A 20,919-nucleotide genomic window follows, 5' to 3' on the forward strand; every position below is an offset into this window, starting at 1 on the left:
AATATTTTCTTTCAATTTTAATAAGAGAGTGTCATGTGACACATTGGATTATTAAATTAGATAGTAATATAAGATACATAATATAAGTCTATTTTAATTTCAATTTTAAAATTTCAATTTTAATTTTAATGCAATTAAAAAATGTCATGTTGCATATTTTGATTGTCAAATTAGTAATTAGTCATTGATGTTGATAATGATATATAAAATAAATAGAGTGGTTGAAGGAATAAGAGAAATAGAGAAAGGAAGAAGGAGGAGGGGAGAACTCTTTAATTTTAGAGGGAAAGATTTGATTTCAATTATAATGAGGGAGTAACATGTGGCATATTTTGGTTGTAAAATTAGTAAAGAGGAGGGAATAATTTTTTAATTTTGGAGGGAAAGATGTAATTTTAATTACAATGAGAGAGTGACATGTGGTATATTTTAGTTGTAAAATTAGTAAGATAAAAAGGAGAATTCTTTAATTTTGAAGAAAAAAAAGTTGATTTCAATTGTAATGAGAGAGTGACATGTAGTATATTTTAGTTGTAGAATTAATAAAGAGGAGGGAATAATTTTTTAATTTTGGAGGAAAAGATTTAATTTTAATTACAATGAGAGAGTAATATGTGGCACATTTTAGTTGTAAAATTAGTAAGAAAAAGAAGAAAATTCTTTCATTTTAGAAGAAAAGATTTGATTCCAGTTATAATAAAAAAATGACATGTGGTATATTTTGGTTGTAAAATTAGAAATATATAATAAATAAATAAATTAGTAATTACTTTGTGATTTTAGCATATGAATTACTCAGTCAGATACTTTCCAATTATGAATGATATAGAATTTGATGGAGTAATTAGAACCTTGAAGTAATATAAAATAAGAGAAAAGAAACTCAGTTGCTTCTCCAAAGGCAAAGGCAGTATTTAGTTAGTATCTATGTCTATCACAAATATAGATATAATGATTCGTGTCTATCATTTGATTAGTTAAAACACAAATTATTGGTAGATTCGGAAGGATACAAAAATATACAAAAATATACGAAGACAAAAAATTTGTATTACTACAAGAAAGGGTGAAAGTGAAATACTAATTTTGAGACATGAACACTATTTTTAACACATATTCTTTATATATATCCTCATTTTAGATTCATAAATCTTAAAATACCTTTTTCATATTTCATATTTCATATTTCTTCCACTCTTTTCATCAAGTCAGTTACTCTCAGCCACCACTATTTTCATTTTAATTTTTTTTTTTGACCGTGCTCTTTTTTTTTTGTCTTGGACTAAGGCCAAAAACCCTATCCGAACCTACTTTTCCAATCCATCCGAATCAAATTTCAATTTGATTTTTCCTCTCTCAGAATTTTGAACCTTAGCGTCGAGAAGCTCTTTTCATGGCCACCATGCAATGACTATGGTTAACCTTCTTTCCAGTTGATTCTCGGGTCTGGATTCAAGTCGCGAATCAGTTGATGAGATCCGAATCAGGTCTCTCTGCTGGCATCACCTGGGCAAGCAGTTCCGCCTCAGAGGTTAACGAGATGAATTTTGGTGAAGTTCTATCGCCGGAGAACACCATTAAATCTTCCAACCAAGCTTCGTACCCTTCCTTGTTGCTACTTCAATCTTTGCCTGGTCTATCCCGTGCATGCCGTTGTTCGATAGACGTTGCGCGAACAGCTTGATCACTCCCTAGCCACCGCAATGTTCCTCTTACCTTCACAACCTCTTTCATTACTTAGATCTTGAGTGAATGAATATGATGTTGTACTCTCCATTCAGTGGCGCTATTCTCATTAATGGCATCCTGACTTTCCTGCCTCCTTGCTTGGTCCGAGCATTTTTTTTTTTTGCCTAATTTGATTTTTCCTATCATTCTTTATAAATATTGCTTCACATTTGAAATTCACTTCTATTAATGCTTTGTATGTCTGCAGGTGGTTTAGTGCTCCAACTCGTTCGTAATGTTTCTGCTTCTACTGCTTTTGCCACTGCACGGGCTAGACGATTTTCGTTTCTGGGAGTCTAAGTCATTCCCTTTTCAGGTACATTCTTCATTAAAATTTGAATATCTTGGATTATGGCCATTGCCTCTACCAATGTTGTCTTGGATTTAATTGCTTGAACGAGCTTTAAGTTGTCAGATTCTATTAGAGTTCTGCCCATTTGTAGATTGTTCACCATGATTAATGCTTGCCTTATTGCCTGGGCTTCTACCACAATACTTGATTTGGCTTGAATCTTTTCTGAGAAACCTAAAATAATCCTTCCTTTACTATCTCTGATGACCACAGCTATTGCACCTGTTCCAGTATCCTTTCTGAAGGTTGCATCAACATTTGCTTTCAACCAGTTCTCAGGGGGAGGTCTCCATTTCACCAGGTTAGTTTTGCTCCTATTAGCTTCTGTTTTCTGTGACTGCTATTTTTCTGCTAGTTTTCAGTATGTTGTCTCTAGTTCTTTTGCCATGCTGATTGTCCAACTAGGGTTTACTTTCTGTTGTTGAAACAACTTGCTGTTCCTCATTTTTCATATCTCCCACATGAGAAATCCTAACTTGCTAAATCTCTTCTCCTGGTCCTCTCCACCACATGCTCTCACCTTTCTTATGCATTTCACTATCCAATTTCCGATTGAGCTGACTGTCTCAACTGTTGGGGTCCATTGACATTCCGCTCCGAACCATGTTGCTCTAGCCCAATCGCATAACAGTAATGCATGTTCTACTGTCTTTAAACTTTTCAAGCATATTTGACAAATTGGATCCGATGACATCTTTCTTTTATGTAAGTTAGAACCTACTGGTAATATATCATGACATGCTCTCCATAAGAACTTTCTGATCTTCTGTGGGACTTTTATTCTCCATACCTCCTTCCATATCTCCCTTTTATCTTCACTTGTTGATAGATTTTCATATTTAATGTTCTGCCCGACTCTTTTTGCAGCATAATATCCTATTCTTATTGAATAATTTCCATCTTCCTTCCATGGCCAATACAATTGGTCTTCTTTGTTCATTACACTAACATGGGTGCTGAGAATCTCTTTGCAAATATCTTGAAAAATCATGCTCTCAATCATTCTTTTATTCCACCATTTCCCATTCACATTGAGATCCTTTACCTTCGAGTCATCTGTGCTGTTCGCATTAAGAGGCTTGCTCCTCCCAATGATCCAATTATCGTTCCATATGTTTACTTTTGAACCATCTCCAATGCTCCACTTTGCTCTTTCCATTAATAACTCTCTTCCATGCAAGATGCTTCTCCAGACCCATGACGCGCTCTTTTTACATGTCGCTGTCCAAAAGTTGCCATCCGAAAAATATATCAATTTCAAAACTTGTACCCAGATTGCACTCGGGTCCTTCAATGCTCTCCATGCTTGTTTGGCAAGGTAGGCAATATTTTGTTTCTCGAGGTCTTTAAACCCTAGCTCCCCATCGCGCTTGCTATCAGTAATGCTGTCCCACTTTTTTCAATGGATGTCCCGTTCCTTTCCCGATGCTGCCCACCAGAATTTCGCAACCTTTGTACAAATTCTCCTGCAAAAGCTCTTAGGAAACTTTGTGACATTCACGGCATATGATGGCATTGCTTGAATTATAGACTTTATTAGTGTCTCTTTGCCTGCTTGATTCAGTAACCTTTCTTTCCATCCCTCTAGTTTATTCATGATTTTTTCTTTAATCCATACTAGAGCCTTGTTATGAGATCTTCCCCATATAGCTGGTAACCCTAAATATTTTTCCGGTGTGTCCCATGTTGTAATTCCTAAAATCTCTTCAATGTCTACTCTCGTTTGTATCGACACCTGGCTTCCAAACGTAATGCCTGACTTATTCAAGTTGATCCTTTGTCCGGATGCCTCTGTGTATTCATTAAGCATGGAGATAATCTGAAATATCTCATATTCCTTTGCTTTCGCGAATATAATGCAATCATCTGCGAACAACAAGTGAGTAAGAAGCAAGGCTGTTGGGGCTATCTTTAGACCTGTTATATAGCCTTTTGCTTAAGCCTTCTGCATTAGAATCGTGAATACCTCAGCTACTAAAATGAAAAGGTAGGGGGATAATGGATCCCTTTGTCGAAGACCCCTCTAAGGCATGATCTTCTTAGATAACTCTCTGTTGACCTTCACCCTATAACTTGCACTTCTGACACATTTCATCACCAATTCAACCCATTTTTCAGTGAACCCGAGTTTCATGAGCACCTTTTCAAGGAAATCTCATTCTAACCTATCATATGCCTTGTTCATATCTAACTTGATTGATATATTCTGTGATCCCTCTCTTTCTTTCTTGTTTAGGCTATAATAAACTTCTTGGACAATTACTTTCCTCCCACAAAAGCACTTTGGGTTGGGGACACTATATCCTCGAGGAGCCCTTTCAACCTTAACACTATGACCCTGGTTATCATTTTGTAAATGAAGTTACAGCAGCTTATTGGTCTCAACTGATTAAGTTCTTCCATATTCTTGACCTTTGGAATTAAGACTACTATGGTTTCGCTAATCTGTTCAGGTAAGTACCCATTCCGAAAGAATTCCCTAACTACTGCACATACCTCCTTTTTAATTATCTCCCAGTGTTTTTGGTAGAACAGTCTATTCAGACCTTCTGGTCCCGAAGCCTTAAGACTGCCCATGCTGAAGACTGCTTTTCTAATATCCTCTTCTGTGACCTCTGAAATTAGCTCCCTATTCATGTCTTCCGTGACTCTCACTGGAACTTTGCTTAAGACTGATTCACAAAATCAGCTCCCTAGTGATAAATTCATTCCTCGGATTGCTGAACCACGTGAATCTTTCTCCTTTTATGTCTAAGCCCATGAGATACTTCATATCTACAAACTGTCTAAATTCTCTCACCTGACTTTGAGGCTTTGGATGTAGACCAATTTTCTCTTCTTGGCTCAAAATGTCGTTGAAATCTCCTATGAATAGTTATGGCTCCCCCTTGTTGCCATTATTCGCTGTGATAGCTCTCCATTGCTCTTTTTTTCTTCCAGAACATGGGTTTCCGTATATGAAGTTGCACTCCCATATGTTCCTTTTTCTATCATCAATACGAGCTTTTATGTGATTATCACACCAAAAATAAATATCAATATTATATATTTCATTCCACAAAAGGCATAGCCCTCCGGACAGTCCCTAGGGTTCTATGTGAAATACATTCTCAAAATGTAACTTTCTTTTTAGCTTCTTAATAGTACTTTCTCTAGCTCTAGTCTCAATAAGAAATATTATTGTAGGCTTTATTTGTTTGCACATGCTGTGCAGTTCAGAAACTGTCGCGGGAACCGCTACTCCGCGGCAGTTCCAACTTATGATACTCATGGTTGAGTTGGGGGCTTGTGTAGGCCCGCCTCCTCAGCCATTGAGTCTTCCAAGTCATCTCTGATCTGTGATTCTTTCTCATGCGCTCTTTCTTCTATTATGCCTCTGCTTCATTTGTTCTTCTTGTTGGCCGTCTACAACTGCGTAGCTTCCTCTTCCTCCTTTAGAAAATTTCCAATCTGCTCATGTTGGTCCTCTTCCCTTCTTCTTTTAAGCTTCAACTTTTCCTCCATTATTTGAACAAGTTCTGTTTCGTATTCTCTGGCCAATACAATTGCTTTGCCATTTTTCTGCTCTATTTTCTCTTCTTCTTCTGCTAGTTCTACATAATAGAAGCCTCCATCGCTCTCTATGACTAGTTGCTTGCTCCTCTGTTTTGACTCTTTCTCGTTTGGTTTATACTGTCTGATTAACCCATCAATGTCCATGTTATTTCTATTTTGGGCCTCCTCTTCAACTTCTCTTTCTGTGTTTTTCTTCCTTTTTTCTTCGGCCATGTTTTTGTTGAACTCCTTCAATATTTGTCCAATAGTGAGGTTCCTTTCTTCTTCAGTTGGTCCACTTTTAATTTGTTGTCTATTTCTATTGGACCTTTGGTTGATGAAAGCCCATACCCCTCTTTTTGTGCTGTCTATTCTTCTCATGCTTGGCCCACCTTTCTCTTTATACTTCCTAGGAATCTTGCTGCTGTCCTCCCCATTCTCCCCTACTTTATCTAATTCCCTGACCTCATTCACGTTTTTCATTACTACTGACTCACTGACTTGCTGATTTTGTGGGATGACCTCTTCCTTTTTTCTTTATTTGTGGTTTGCTGTCCCATCATCTAAATTGAAGATATTGTTGTGCTTCTCACCATTCATTCCATCATCATCAGCCCCATCATCTTGATCTTGCACTTCTTGTATTGCCACTTGTCTCTCCCCATTTATTCATGTGAATTTGCTAATCTGTCCCAAGATTTGCAGAGGCACTAGCTTGAGAGCTTCTCACAACCCCTAGACTTGACTCCCCTCTATCTTTCTGTGATTGTCTTTTCAGCCACTCTCTCCCTTACAAACTTCTTTCACGTGCCTCCCATAACTCCTCCACCCAATTGTTTTGTTCCTCCTTTCTCCTCCTGATTCCTGCCTTTCTTGCCTCATTCTCTATCGTTCTCAGCTCCAGAGTTGTGAGTTTAGGTCCATATCTAGGCCTTTCTGGGTTCACTAATGACCTTACTAGCTCTTCAACACATGCTCTTTTGTCATGCCTAATTCTCCCACACTTATAACAATAATCATACAGTTTTTCATATTTAAATTCAGCCCATGAGTGACTTCCATCATTTCTTTTGAACCCGGGTGCAGTTTGATGAGAGGCGTAGAAATTGTCCATCTGTGCCAAGCCTCAGCTGCACCTTGCTCTTTTCATTTTAGATATTCTTACATAATTAAATTTTGGACCTGAATCAATGCCATTCTTCAATGATCAATGCGATCCCTATTGAAGTTTTTGGTTTTTCGTTTCTGGGTATGTCGTGTGGGGAAAAATTTCTATCGGGACTTTAAATTTGACCTTTTAAATTGGGCCCAATTCAAGGATAGTTACTTCCTTTAGTCCAAAAAAGACACTTTATATAAGCCCAAATCCATAGTGCCCGCTAATAAAGATTCTACTCCTGTAAACCAAAAAAAAAAAAGAGATTGTACTCCTGTGGTCCTGTCCAAAAATAAAAACCAAGATTCTCCTCCAATGAAAAACAATCCAAAAAAGAAAAAACTATGGAATCCATGCGAATCTGAATGTATATCTAGGAATATAAAAACGATTATTATCCAATATATGGTCCACATGCATGTCATTCTTAGGAAGATACTGACTTTCAACCGTCCAAAAATTCGAAACAGCGAAGAAGATGACGAGGCCGATGAATCAAGATTCAAGACAATAATAATGCATTCATAAAGTTCAAGATTGTGACTAAATATGAAATTATTTGCTGTACATTAAAATTTATTATTAAAATTAATTATTAGTATAAAATATATTAAAATATAAAATATATGTTAAAAATAAATTAAATTATAAATATTTGTATACACCAATATGTAATAATTAAATTAATAACTAATTTTATATTTGCACATATCATTTTTTATAAACGTAATCATTTCTATTTATCAATTTTGGTGGGTATGAGTTGTAAAGAGGTGTAATACACTTTTCAAAATATCATAATATATAATCATTTCAATTTTTCTAATTAAAAAAGTTATCCACATAGTGTTAAGTAGTTTTCAATAAAAAATATATTTGTTTATTACTAAGTTTAAATTTAATATATTATTTCGATTTATATAATTATTATCGGACTTACTTATAAGTAACTTTTATTCTTTGTTGAAAGGGGAAAAAAAAAAGGAAAGTAGTTCTATACTTCTATCTAAAATGCTAACATTTGTATTTACAATTATAACTACATAAGGTAATGTTATGATATACAGTTTTTTTTTTGTAAATTAAATTCAACTAAGATCATTTAACATCAATAAAAATTATTTTTCTCATTTTCACTCATCCGTTTATTTAATTTTATTGTTCAATTTGTTAGATTTTATTTATGAAAAAAACTTGTTAATTTCTTTTTAATTTGCATTCATTTACCACCGTAATGAAGGACTGTAAAAATAAAATCGCGATAAAATAGGCTGATTTTTTGAAAGATGGAAGAACATTGTGTATAATATTTTGTGATGATAATTTAGTTTATTTTTTTAATATGAATATTAATAAATTTGAGAGTCAGATTTAAAGAATAATATAATTATTTAAAAAAATTGATCTTCAGATTTTACAAAGGCTGAAACTTTAAAATTTAATGGAACACAAATAAAAGAATAGAGCATAAATTTAAAGGTTAAATTTGTGTATTTATAAAAGAAATAAAAATCTACAAATCTAAGAGTTATACTTGTGTATTTTGAATTTAATCTGATTTATTAATACACATCATGATAAAACGTACCAAATTTTAATAATAATAAAAAATATTACAAAATTATAATAATTTATTAATTTTTATTATTATTTAATTATTAATTTAATTTTTTTAATTTAATAATTTAATAAAATATTTTATCTTATATTTTTAAATTTTAATAGTATTCTAATATTTTTTATAATAAAAAACACTTTTGTTTGTCCAATGTTAAAATAAAAAAAGAGGGTAAGATGAGAGATGAAAACTCAGTGCAGACGATTTCATTTAAAATTAATATCTGAAAGTCATTAAATAAATCAAATCAATCAAATTTCTAACGATTTTAAGATATCATCTTTATATAAAGGAAAAAGGAGAGAGTTAAATCGCATAACTTAAAACATAAAATTAGTTGTGGCGTTGAAGAGAAACGAATCTGACACGTGGTTTAGCAGAAAAGAGTGTGAGAAATGGCGAAGAAGGAAGCATCAACAGAGAACGGTTTCAGCTTCACGAGAAGCGCAAGCAGCAATGCCCGTAACGGCCTCGCTAGGATCCAAACCCATACCAACACGCCGGAGGTCTGTCACGACGACAGCACCCCTCCGGTGAGAGCCCAAACCATTCACGACCTTCACTCTCTCCAGAAGAAGAAGTCATCTGCCCCCTCCACTCCCATCACTTCTTCTTCAGCCACCTCTCCCTTTTCCACCATTCTTGAAGAGGAACGCCAGCGCCTTCAACTTCAATCCATCAGGTACACCTTCGTCAGCTTTGAGTACTACTTTGCGATTCTCATAGCTGAAAACCGTTTGTTTGACTGAATAGCGCGTCATTAGCGTCGTTGACTCGGGAGACAGGGCCTAAGGTGGTGAGAGGAGACCCTGCTAGCAAGGTGGTGACTCATCATCACCATGATCATCACTATATTACTCCTACCTTTGATGCTAGTGACAGTGCTCTCAAATTCACCCACGTTCTCTACAATCTCTCTCCTGCTGGTAAATCGATTAACCCTCTCCTGAGATTGTTGAGATCTCAATTGCACCAGTTACATATCCGAGATTGGCAAAGGTGCATCACATCACGATTAACATGGTGCACTTTTGTTAATTTCAAGGACATAGTTGTGTTAAGTTACCGTGAAAAGCTTTCGATCATCATATAAATTTTGGGAGAAATAAAGTAAGTCTCTCGTTTGATTTTTTCTCAAAATTTCTATGAGAGAAATTTCGGAAGAAATTAAGTAAGAGAACATAAGATAAGAAAATGCTAAAGTAAGGTTTTCTCAGTTGATTTCTTTTCAAAATTTCTCTCATGGTCGAAAACTCTTCACGGTGATCCAACAAGTTAGTATAATTATAATTTCGGAGACTATTTTAGGGAAAGTAACTGAACCATTTTGTTACTAATCTTAATTTTTAGAGACTTTTATTACTAATTTTCGCTTGTGTGTGTTTTGGTTTGGTGCAGAATTGTATGAACAAGCAATTAAGTATGAGAAAGGATCGTTTATTACGGCAACGGGAGCATTAGCCACACTTTCGGGTGCAAAGACTGGACGGTCTCCCAGAGACAAAAGGGTTGTGAAAGATGAGTCCACTGAGCATGATCTTTGGTGGGGCAAGTAAGTGTGTGTTAGTTACTGATCTTATTCTTGAGCTGCTTGGTGATTAAAATCGATGATTAATCTTGTGTTTTGTAAACCCAACATTCATTAATCCATTCCGTTCCAGGGGCTCACCTAATATTGAAATGGATGAGCATACTTTCTTAATCAACAGAGAAAGAGCAGTTGATTACTTGAATTCCCTTGAAAAGGTGAGCAATTTGTGTTGCCCACATACCTTGTTCATACAATGTTTGATTGATCCGGTTTTCTAGAAGAATAAATAAATAGACTCAGTGTTACTCGTATTTTAATTGAACCGTGTCAAAAACACATCAGAACCGTGAAATAAGGAAATTATATTAGATTGATAGATGGTAGTATATAGTTACGGCTTTATCTGTGCCTGGATCTTTGGGATTGGTACCTTCCCACTCTTTTTCTTAGTGATCATGACTCATGAATTATTTAACAATTTTGCTAACCGTAATGTTCTCTTGTTAGTGTTAATAAAAAATAATGTTCTTTTGAGTTTATACTACTAATAAATAAAAAAAAATATAAGTACACAATAAAAATATTAAACAATGTGAATAATAGATATATTGAATATTTATTTTATTATGTGTACAAATTATTATTTTAATATTAAGATTTAAGTGAATAATTTAAAAATATAATGTATTTTGATTTAATTAGTAATTATTTATGTTATTCAAAAAAATTATTAATTACTTAGCATAATCCATAAAAAAAAACACAATCTTTAGTGGATCCGATCGGAACTGAGTAAATTGGTGATTCAATTCACACTTAAAACAAGATAAGAAAAATATAAAATCATCGGAAAGCTTGCACAAACCACAAAGCAAAAAATAAAAAATAAAAAAATTGCCAATCGAACGGATCAAATTCATTTTTATACATACACCATTAGTAATACAAATGTCAGCATCTTAAATTAAAACAAAAGGAGATATTTGTTGTGAGCTGTGAGGTGTTGCCTTTCTTTATTTCATTGCATTGACGAGTTTTGATGGAAATAGATTTTTTCAATATTTTTTTAAGGTGTAATTTTTTGTTATTGAACATTTTTTTCATAATCCCAGAAAAAATATAATAAAAAATTATAGTTTACAAAAAAAATTAAGAAATTTTATTTTCCTGTAATCTTGATACATAACACGGGAACATGATGGTATTCCCACACTTTTGTGATATTTTCCATGAAGTTGACTTTGATGGTGAACGTGTCAATGAGTAATCAGATAAGTTGAGAGAATTAGGATAAGGTACAAGTCACAATTTCTATCTTTCTATCTGCTTTCCCCAATGCATGTGACTTGGGATCCGATTTTGCGTGTGAGTCCCACCACCTCATTAGATAGCGACAGTTTTTCCCTAATTTGGGTTACCACTATTATATCATAGGAAGAATTTCAGGTATGCCATGTACTTTTTTGGAAGTTTGAAATTTCAGTTGTGACTACCGTTGAGATATAATATTAAAAAAATGTAAGGTTCAGATTTGTTGATAAAATATACTATGGACATAAAGATTTAGAATGCTTGTATATCATACAACTGTTTCTTTCTTTATCAAGTTTTTTTTATGTTAAAATTCTCAATTTGCCCTCCACTCCTCCTGCAAGTTTGAAAAGCCACCCCAACCATATGGTTTCCGCTGAAGTGTAGTCGTGTTAGGAGTTTTTTGTTTATTTTATTTTTATATTTTTTTAATGTGTCTCGTATTAATGTTTAATCATGTTGTTCATATACCAAAAATTAGATATTGTGTAAAAAAATTATGTATTTAGTATTTGATAAAAAAATATTGTTATATTATTATAAATAGATTTTAATTAGACGAATACTAATATTTTTAGACAAAAATCGCATATTAATCAAAGATACTACAAAAGAAAAAAATATAAAAAATCCAAGAGATATTTTCAAATGAAAATTTTATATACAAAGGTAAAAAAAATAGTACAAAACTCAAACAAGTTAATATTATAAAACATTTAATTTCTACAAAAACATATGAAAAAAAAAAACAAATAAACAACTTTAATAGAAAGAAAAAAAAACAAATACCACATAAGAAAATTAATAAATCGGTTAACTACAAATAATATAAAATAAAAACAAAAAATTAATATGTAATTTTATACTATTACAATATCAAACACTTATATCTTTTTTTTAAATACATAATATTTCGCTTTATATTCTCTTCTAATTGAATAATTATATTGAATTATATACAAATCACAAAATTAATACTTTATACAGTATGTTTAAATTTAATAATTTATATATTATTTAATTAATTTATAAATAATATAATACTTTTAAATTTATATTATAAATTATTTTTTCTTTTTGCACATTGTACGGATGATTCTAAACCTAAAATTACGTTGGGAACGATTTTAATTTTGACCCTCAACGTTAAGGACCAAAACAATCCCTTATTATAATGTCATTTAATACTATTATGAAATTTTTATTATTCATTAATATCATGATTAATTTAATTCATTATCAATGTATCTATTTCACTTAGCAGTAGAAGAGATCCTAAAAACAAAAAATTAAAAATTTGCTTTTAACGAAAATAAATAAACATTGTTCACGTTGATGATCATAGATAGAACAAGTTCACCTTACTGAAATATAACCTTTAATTCAACAAAATTTTATTAAACTGATTTTATTTAGAATGCAAAATTATTCATCATCATGCCTTAAATTAAACAAAATTACTAGTCTTAATCATAGTAAGTTAGTGCTAATTAATTTATGACCGGGTCGATATTTAAGAAAAGTTTTATGTAATATTATTTTAGTTTTCTAATAAATTTTAATTATCAAATCATTCTTTAAACTTTTATTTTGTTAAAAAATTAATTTTTATATTAAGTTATTTGTTCTCTATAGATATTCAAATTTTTATTAAATAATAAAAAAATACTAAAAGATCATCATAATTTATTATTTTTAGTCATCACTTAGTTATTAATGTCTAAAAGTATGGGATAAAATATATTTTTGGATTATTAGATTAAAAAGATTAAACTAAAAAAATTAAACTGATAGCTAAGTAATGATAAAAAATAATAAATTTTGATAACTTTTTAACATTTTCTTAAATAATAATGAAGGTTGATTTATTTATTTGTTACAGAATTTAACATTAAAAAAAATTAATTTGTGTAATAAGTTTAGTAACTGATTTAATAATTAAAATTTGCTGAAAATTAAACATTTCGACCAAAAAAATTTAAAAATGAATTTACTAGTAAATAATTAATCATTGTTTCCTTTAGAATAGGTAAATAATTAATTATATAACCTATATATGTATTATGTTGGGGTCATTATAACGAATTAGAACACTAATTAAAAAATTATCTATTCTTTTTGGACATACATCAGTATTAATAAAAAATTATATATTTATCCATCTTAATTTCATAATAAATGTTATCTTTTATCTGCAATTATAATTAAACTGCTTTTATCAATTGAAAAATATTAAAAATTTTAACTTATTTTAATTATTTTTTATTTTTAAATTAAAAATTTTAAATTTCTTATTGTTTTGTTTTTTTTTTTTAAATATATATTGAAACTTAACTTATTAAATATTAAGAAGATAATTAGAAAATATATATTAAAACTTAACTTATTAAATATTAAAAAGAATTCTTCTTGCTGTTGTGTACTACTAGATAGTCATCCGATTTTTCTTCTGTTTATGCTTCTGATTACATTGATTTTACTTTTGATTTTATTATTGTTGCTGCTAGTGTTGTTGTTGTTTTTCTACTTCTGGTTGTTGTTATTTCATTGTTGTTGTTGCTTCTTCTTTGTTTCTGGTAGATTTTGGAAAAGGAGGGGAAGGGGAGGGAATTCTGGTTGATTTTGGAGAAAAAGGGAAAGGGGAAGAGTATTTTAATCCGAATGACGATTTTAAAATTAAGTTAAACCTTTTGGACTATTTTGTAGCGAAAAAAAGGTCGGAGACGAAATAAATTTTTAGCCCCTATCTTAGTACTTAATCCTTGGTAAAACTTCTACTTTTTAAAAAGTGTAACATTTATGTTTGGTAAATCAAATTAAAAATTATTTTTAATAAACACAAACAACAACAATTACGTTTGGTAAAATAATTTTTAAAATTTAAAAATACTATAAAAGACATAAATTTAAACATTAAATTCAAAAATTAGTTAATATATAAAGTTATATTAGACCTTTAAATTTTGAAAAATACAAGCTAATTTTAAAAAATTTATTAAAAGGGAGTAATGGAATCCAAGTAGCACTATTGAAAGAGAGCAAGGAAATGAAAATTTAAATAGTAGAGTTGACTTGCCAAATCAGCAGAGTTTGTTAGATGTAGATCAGTAGGGTTTGTTAGAAGAAGAGCCAATTAGCTCTTCCAAAAATCTCTATTAAAGTCACTTTATATATTACAAACTCAGTATCACTTCAAGTATAATCATCTAATAATCATTCTTAAAAATCTCAACACACTTTCTAACTCTCTCTTCTCCTTCTTCTCCAACTCTCTCTTCTCCTTCTTTTACCTGATTCGTGTTTTTCTTCCACCTTAGTTGCTTTCAAAAGTATTCTGATCTTTTAAAAACCGTAAACATAATCACATACTTTTTTGATTTACCAAACACAAAATAAAGAGCTTGTGCTTTAAAAAGACAAGTACCTCTTCAAAAAATTTTACTAAACCAAATCATAATCAAATTTAAAAAAAAAACTAGAATTATAGACTCACAAATTTTATAAAGCCATAATGAATTAATTTTTTTGTGTATAAGAAATCATTTAATAAATAATTTAAAATTAATATTAAATATATTTTCGTTCAGTTTTATTAACAAATTGCTTACACTTGTAAGTTAAGGATAGTTACTTATGCTACTTATAATTAATTAGATAAAAAATTTTAAAATCATAATTGTCTTAAATTAATATTCTTTTGTTTGACTCTTTTCTCTTATTTTATTTTATGATAAAATTTAGTTTAATATTTTAAAAATTAATGATAATTCTTATGAAAAAATAAATGAGCATATATGAACTTTTTTGTTGTGATTTTTTAGAATCTATTTAGAATAATCATCTTTTAATTTAGATTTTAATAAGCATTATTGTTAATGGTTTTTTTCATATCCTATGATAATTAAGAAAAGTAAACAAAACGAAAAGATCTTAACATTAGTAAATTAAAGATGGACAAAGAAAATATTAAATAAAAAAAAATATATCAACTTTATTATTAAGATATATATGCAATATTTTTTACCTATATTGTGTGTTAGTTTTTCAAGATAACAATATTTAATTTCACTTTTAATATATTATAAATAAGTAGATAAACAAAAGCAAAGAAATAGAAAATTTAAAAAAAATGAAAAAAATAAAAAGAAAAAAATTATTTTTAATTATAGATATCTATTTAATATTTATCATCAGTTTTTTTTCAATTTCTCTTTGTTTTTTTTGTTTAAAATATAGTAAAAGACAAATTCCAATAATATATTATAAAAATATTTTTAAATCGATATGTTTATGCTATATTTAAATACTATTATATAAGAAAGAAGTCATTATATGCAAGGTAAGTATGATTGTCCTTTTAGTTTATCTATACTTATTAAAGAAAAATAATATTAATATTAAATACATTGAATAACCTAAAGAAAAAAAATAATGCTATACATCTAAGTATCTTTGTTAACTAAGTATAACCAAATTAGTCTAACATAACAAATATCAGTTATAGCTAGTATTATTTTAAATCTTATTGTTTAACTTAGTTAGACTTGATTCATAAAAAAACTTGGATGTGTAGCGTTACTAAAAAATATTTTATTTGGATTAGAAATTTTTGTGAAAAAACACTTTTTAAAATAATAAAGTATTTTTATTAAATTTTAAACATATTTGATACATTTAAAAGAAAATTTTCTACTAAAAAAATTATTTAATTTTTTTAAAAATCAATAATACTTTGATTTTAAAAATAGAAGTAAAATAAGTTTTAATTATTTTCTTTACTAGGCATATCATTTATCATAATTAATAATTATAATTTATACCTTTAAAAATAAAAAATAAATTACTCAAATTGAATAATTTTATTTGAGCAATAAAGAAGTAAATTGCAACAACATACATAATGTTATCATATTTACAAATATTAAATTTAAGTCTTTATAAATTTAATAATTTGTTATGTATCATGAATGAAATAAGATTAAAGTTTATTATTTTAATTTTTTAATTAAAATCAATGTGTTAATTATATAAATCATAACTTCACAAATTAAGAAATAATATATAAAATAGATACATAATTATTTAATCAATATACAATAACATGATATATATAATTTTTGGAATATAAAAAAGTGTTGTTTCTTTTAATATATTTATTATTTGTATATGTTTAGCTCAAACTATTGCAAGTAATTTTATTTTTAAGCATCTTGTAAACAAAATTCTTTTTTTCTTTTATGAAATTTCACAAACAATATAACTCATAATAAATAAAGAAATAAAATTTCTGCACATGGTTTTCCTTTGCAGCAGTGCAAGTTTTTTTTACGTTCAAGCTATTATGTATCTTTTTGTCTTTTTACTTTATGATTGAAGGGTTATTTTCGTCTTTTTCTCAAAACTACAAGACAAAAAATCAACCTGCAACTTAATCATACATGGAACATTGAAGTTCCAATAAAGTAACTGGAACACTTGAAAACTTTCCTATATCATATAGTAGTGCGAAGTCATTTATTGTGTAATTAATTATGTAAACTTTTTATTAGAAATAAATAGTGTGTATGTATATCAATATAGAATTGTATTAGCAGGAAGGTACATCTTTAGCTGCGTTTGTTTCTAAGAACAAGACAGGACAAAATCCTGAGAATAGGACAGGACAAGATATTAATGGACAAAGACACAAAATTTTGTATTCTTGTATTCTATTTGGTAATAAATTAGAACAAATTATAAAAATTCAATTTATTCTCATTTTTTTTCATTCAAAAAATTTGAGATGAAAAATATAACAATAAAAAATATAATTATGAAAAATTAATAAAAATAATGAAAAAAAATAAAAAATAAATTGTGTCTCTTGTTAGTGTTTCCATATCCTTCCTGTCAGAATGGACACAAAATACACTAATTTAATGTCTATGTACACATTGTCTCTGTCCATGTCTCCTCTGCCAAACACAATTTTGTGTCTCAATATCTTGTCCTGTAAACAAACGCAGCCTTATATTCGTAACTTTCAAGTGTATCGATACACTGAGATCCACGTTAAATTTTACTGAAATATTAGTATACGGATATACTTAAAAACTTTTCTATTTTATTTTATAAATTACATCATCCTCTGATACGTCAGAACTAGAAAGTCACCAAGAATAATGTTACTTTTGAAATAAAATATTCATTGAGTGAGACCCATCACAATCCATGTGACTAAATTTAATATCTAGTTGGCCATCTTCAAGTTTGTTAACTCGCTTTAGAAGTTTCTTTTAAAAAAATTGGTTCTAAATAAAAGTGATTTAGCTAAGGTTTCTTGAGGGACAAGTAAGATTTTAGGATATGTAGTTACACTATAAAGACCTTAAAGCAATCGACTTGGGTTGGTCAACTAGTTAGTTTACTTGTTAGTTTAAATAAGTCTCCGGAATCTTCTTATGTATGCAGCAACTCATTGGCCAACGCAAATCTAAAATAGAGTTCAGATTTACGGCGGATTAGTCATTGGTTTATTAGACTATGAGATACTCTGAGGTATCAAAAATAAATAAAGACCTTAAAGTTCAAATGGATTGTCTGATTAATTGGAAAATACAATGTAAATATCCATTACTGTTTTATCAATAGTAGAAATCTGATATGATCAAGTAGGTCGTGCTAATGATTATCTATGACTAGTTCTTTTAACTTTGTAAATTGATCTGAGTTCAGGTTTTTGTGAATGATCAATTTCTGAATTGGGACCCAGAACATAGAATCAAGGTCCGAATTGTATCAGCAAGAGCTTATCATTCCTTGTTTATGCATAATATGTGAGTAATGAAGCTAAGCTTTTGAGCATTAGCATATATTTCTATACAATCTTCAAAACAAAAGTCGAGTAGACAATGAAGAATGCTAGATCTATAAGAAGCACAATTTTAAGAGAATTTTTTTTGGCAGGTGCATTCGACCAACTCCTGAAGAGCTAGAGGAATTTGGGACCCCGGATTTCACTATATACAATGCCGGACAGTTCCCTTGTAATCGGTACACGCATCACATGACTTCATCGACCAGCATTGACATCAACATAGCAAGGAAAGAAATGGTCATCCTTGGCACACAATATGCTGGTGAAATGAAGAAAGGTCTTTTTAGTGTTATGCACTACCTCATGCCAAAGCGCAACATTCTCTCGCTTCACTCGGGCTGCAACATGGGAAAAAATGGCGATGTTGCGCTCTTTTTTGGATTATCAGGTGTAGTTGAATGAGTACCTTGTTGCTGTAGAGTCATCTCTTGCATATCCATCAATGTTGTAACCTATGTTGAGTTTTCTTTAACCCCTTTGATGTTGTGATCCTCATAGGTACTGGAAAGACAACTCTTTCTACTGATCATAACCGGTATCTAATCGGAGATGATGAGCACTGCTGGAGCGAAAATGGGGTGTCGAATATTGAAGGAGGTTGCTACGCGAAGTGTGTTGATCTTTCAAGGGAAAAGGAGCCAGATATCTGGAATGCTATCAAGTTTGGGACTGGTAACAATATTGTTATATTTTGGCAAAATATGCTTACCTTACACTTCACCTGATAGATGCTTGCCTCGTTGTGCAGTGGTTGAAAATGTTGTTTTCGATGAGCATACTCGGGAAGTAGATTTCTCAGACAAATCCGTAACCGGTAAGTATTAATAGATCCATGTCGAAGTAAAAAATGTTTAAGGAGGTCAATCAAACTAACTGAATCTTATAGTAAGTGAGATCATAGCTGAACTTGTGAACTACTACTTTGTAAAACCAATAACAAAGTTTGTCATTGGAATTTTGTACATAATTTTTTAAGCAAAAGTTCCATGTCTAAAATTGCGCAAATATGAAATTTTACATATTACTGTGAATGATGAAATAACTATAATTGAAATAATTTATATACAAAGTAATGATTCAAAAATCTAGGATTTATACTATAATATTAGTTTGAATGTGTTGGTTTTGCAGAGAACACTCGTGCAGCTTATCCTATTGAGTACATACCTAATGCTAAGATACCATGTGTTGCTCCACATCCAAAGAATGTTATCCTTCTAGCTTGTGATGCATTTGGGGTGCTCCCACCAGTAAGCAAGTTGAGCTTGGCACAAACAATGTACCATTTCATCAGTGGCTACACGGCACTGGTAATTTGTGATACCTTTCATTTCTAAGATACTCATGTTTGATTTACAATGTTTGAAAGCTATATATAAAAACAGAAAATATGTATTGCGGATACACACTATTTGTGCTTCAGAATCATGCAAGTATTAGTTAGTTGTTCGAAGAGTTGTTGTGGTTGTTAACTAAGTGCATTGTGAAACAGGTTGCTGGGACTGAGGATGGTATAAAGGAGCCACAAGCGACCTTCTCTGCTTGTTTTGGGGCAGCATTCATAATGATGCATCCTACCAAATATGCAGCTATGCTAGCCGAGAAGATGCAGAAGCACGGTGCTACCGGATGGCTTGTCAACACCGGCTGGTCAGGAGGAAGGTGCGGAATCAAAGACACAATGCATATCAGTTTTTCATCTTTTGTAACACTGAATTTTCTTTTATCTTTCTCTATAAATTGGCAGATATGGAGTAGGCAATAGGATAAAGTTAGCATACACAAGGAAAATCATAGATGCCATTCACTCCGGGAGCCTCTTGAATGCAGAGTACACAAAGACTGAGGTATTTGGACTTGAGATCCCAACAGCAATTGAGGGTGTCCCTTCTGAAATATTGGACCCTGTGAACACTGTAAGTTGATATATTCAATGTTACTATTTTCTTTTTTCTCTTGTCAAGTGTTATATTTTGGTTTTATTTTGCAGTGGGCTGATAAGAAGGCATACCAAGATACTCTTATGAAATTAGCGAGTCTTTTCAAGAAGAACTTCAACGGATTCATAAGCTACAAGATAGGGACAGATCAGAGTTTGACAGAGGAGATTCTGGCAGCTGGTCCTACCTTGTGATTGCATTTGGAACACTTTAAACTAAGAAATGGACCCAAGTTTCTGAATATTCCATCCATTATATGTTTGAGCGAGTGTTATTACATATTTAGAATTTTGCATTATGAGGCTACGGTCTCTTCTCTTGGCTATATTTGAATTGAAGTGTGGTATTGAAAAGACATCAATGTTCTGCAGATAGTTGGCTATATTCATGGTTGTACTAGTAACAACTTGAAACTAAGTCACCAATATCTCCAACACACTAACAATGTTATTTGACGAGGGAAGTTTGGATAATTTTTAAGCATGGTGGAGATGCCATATATGGAGGCCAAACATCAGGAATTAATTAAGCTCAACGGTAGATACCCACTTGAAAAAAAAAAAAATTAAAAAAGAAGAAACAACCCCTTAACAATTTAACTCGCCATTTTAATGAAGCGTAAGCATTGGAGTTTTTTTCACCAAGTGTTGAAAATTCGGAACTTGTTTGTTTTAGTTTGTTTTTAGTGAGTTTTTAAAAAATAAAAATTTTCGAGTTATTTTTTGTTAAAAATCTTTTAAAAGGTAAAAATAATTTTATGTTTAGATATTTTATGTAAAAAGATTTTTTTACCTATCAATTATGTTTGAATTATAATATGATAATAATATTTTTTTGTTTATTTATTATGTTAACAATATTTTTTAAAAAAAACTTTTAAAAAATATATCAAT

At 30.5% G+C, this 20,919-nt stretch overlaps 2 protein-coding genes across 2 annotated transcripts; one reads left to right on the forward strand and one right to left on the reverse strand.

Moving 5' to 3' along the window:
• Positions 1–5,485: 5,485 nt before the first annotated feature.
• Positions 5,486–6,097, reverse strand: LOC130945513 (uncharacterized protein At1g10890-like). The gene has a single exon (XM_057874221.1). The coding sequence runs from the start codon at positions 6,095–6,097 to the stop codon at positions 5,486–5,488; it is 612 nt and encodes a 203-aa protein (XP_057730204.1).
• Positions 6,098–8,699: 2,602 nt separating this feature from the next.
• LOC130944565 (phosphoenolpyruvate carboxykinase (ATP) 1-like) lies at positions 8,700–20,506 on the forward strand. Its single transcript, XM_057872932.1, has 12 exons — positions 8,700–9,070; positions 9,142–9,314; positions 9,787–9,940; positions 10,050–10,134; positions 17,945–18,045; positions 18,176–18,474; positions 18,585–18,758; positions 18,835–18,900; positions 19,218–19,396; positions 19,579–19,748; positions 19,834–20,002; positions 20,077–20,506. The coding sequence occupies exons 1-12, from the start codon at positions 8,784–8,786 to the stop codon at positions 20,218–20,220; spliced, it is 2,001 nt and encodes a 666-aa protein (XP_057728915.1). The 5' UTR covers positions 8,700–8,783; the 3' UTR covers positions 20,221–20,506.
• The last annotated feature ends 413 nt before the right edge of the window (positions 20,507–20,919 follow it).

The sequence above is a fragment of the Arachis stenosperma genome, chromosome 8 (assembly GCF_014773155.1).
Source record: "Arachis stenosperma cultivar V10309 chromosome 8, arast.V10309.gnm1.PFL2, whole genome shotgun sequence".
NCBI classification, from domain to species: Eukaryota; Viridiplantae; Streptophyta; class Magnoliopsida; order Fabales; family Fabaceae; genus Arachis; species Arachis stenosperma.

Bases quoted from the DNA above. Each gene is read 5' to 3' on its own strand.
- LOC130944565 (XM_057872932.1), top strand. From the start codon at position 8,784: ATGGCGAAGAAGGAAGCATCAACAGAGAACGGTTTCAGCTTCACGAGA. The intron at 9,941-10,049 runs GTAAGTGTGTGT...ATTCCGTTCCAG, and splicing joins CATGATCTTTGGTGGGGCAA to GGGCTCACCTAATATTGAAA. The intron at 18,046-18,175 runs GTGAGTAATGAA...TTTTTTTGGCAG, and splicing joins TCCTTGTTTATGCATAATAT to GTGCATTCGACCAACTCCTG.
- LOC130945513 (XM_057874221.1), bottom strand. From the start codon at position 6,097: ATGAAAAACGTGAATGAGGTCAGGGAATTAGATAAAGTAGGGGAGAAT.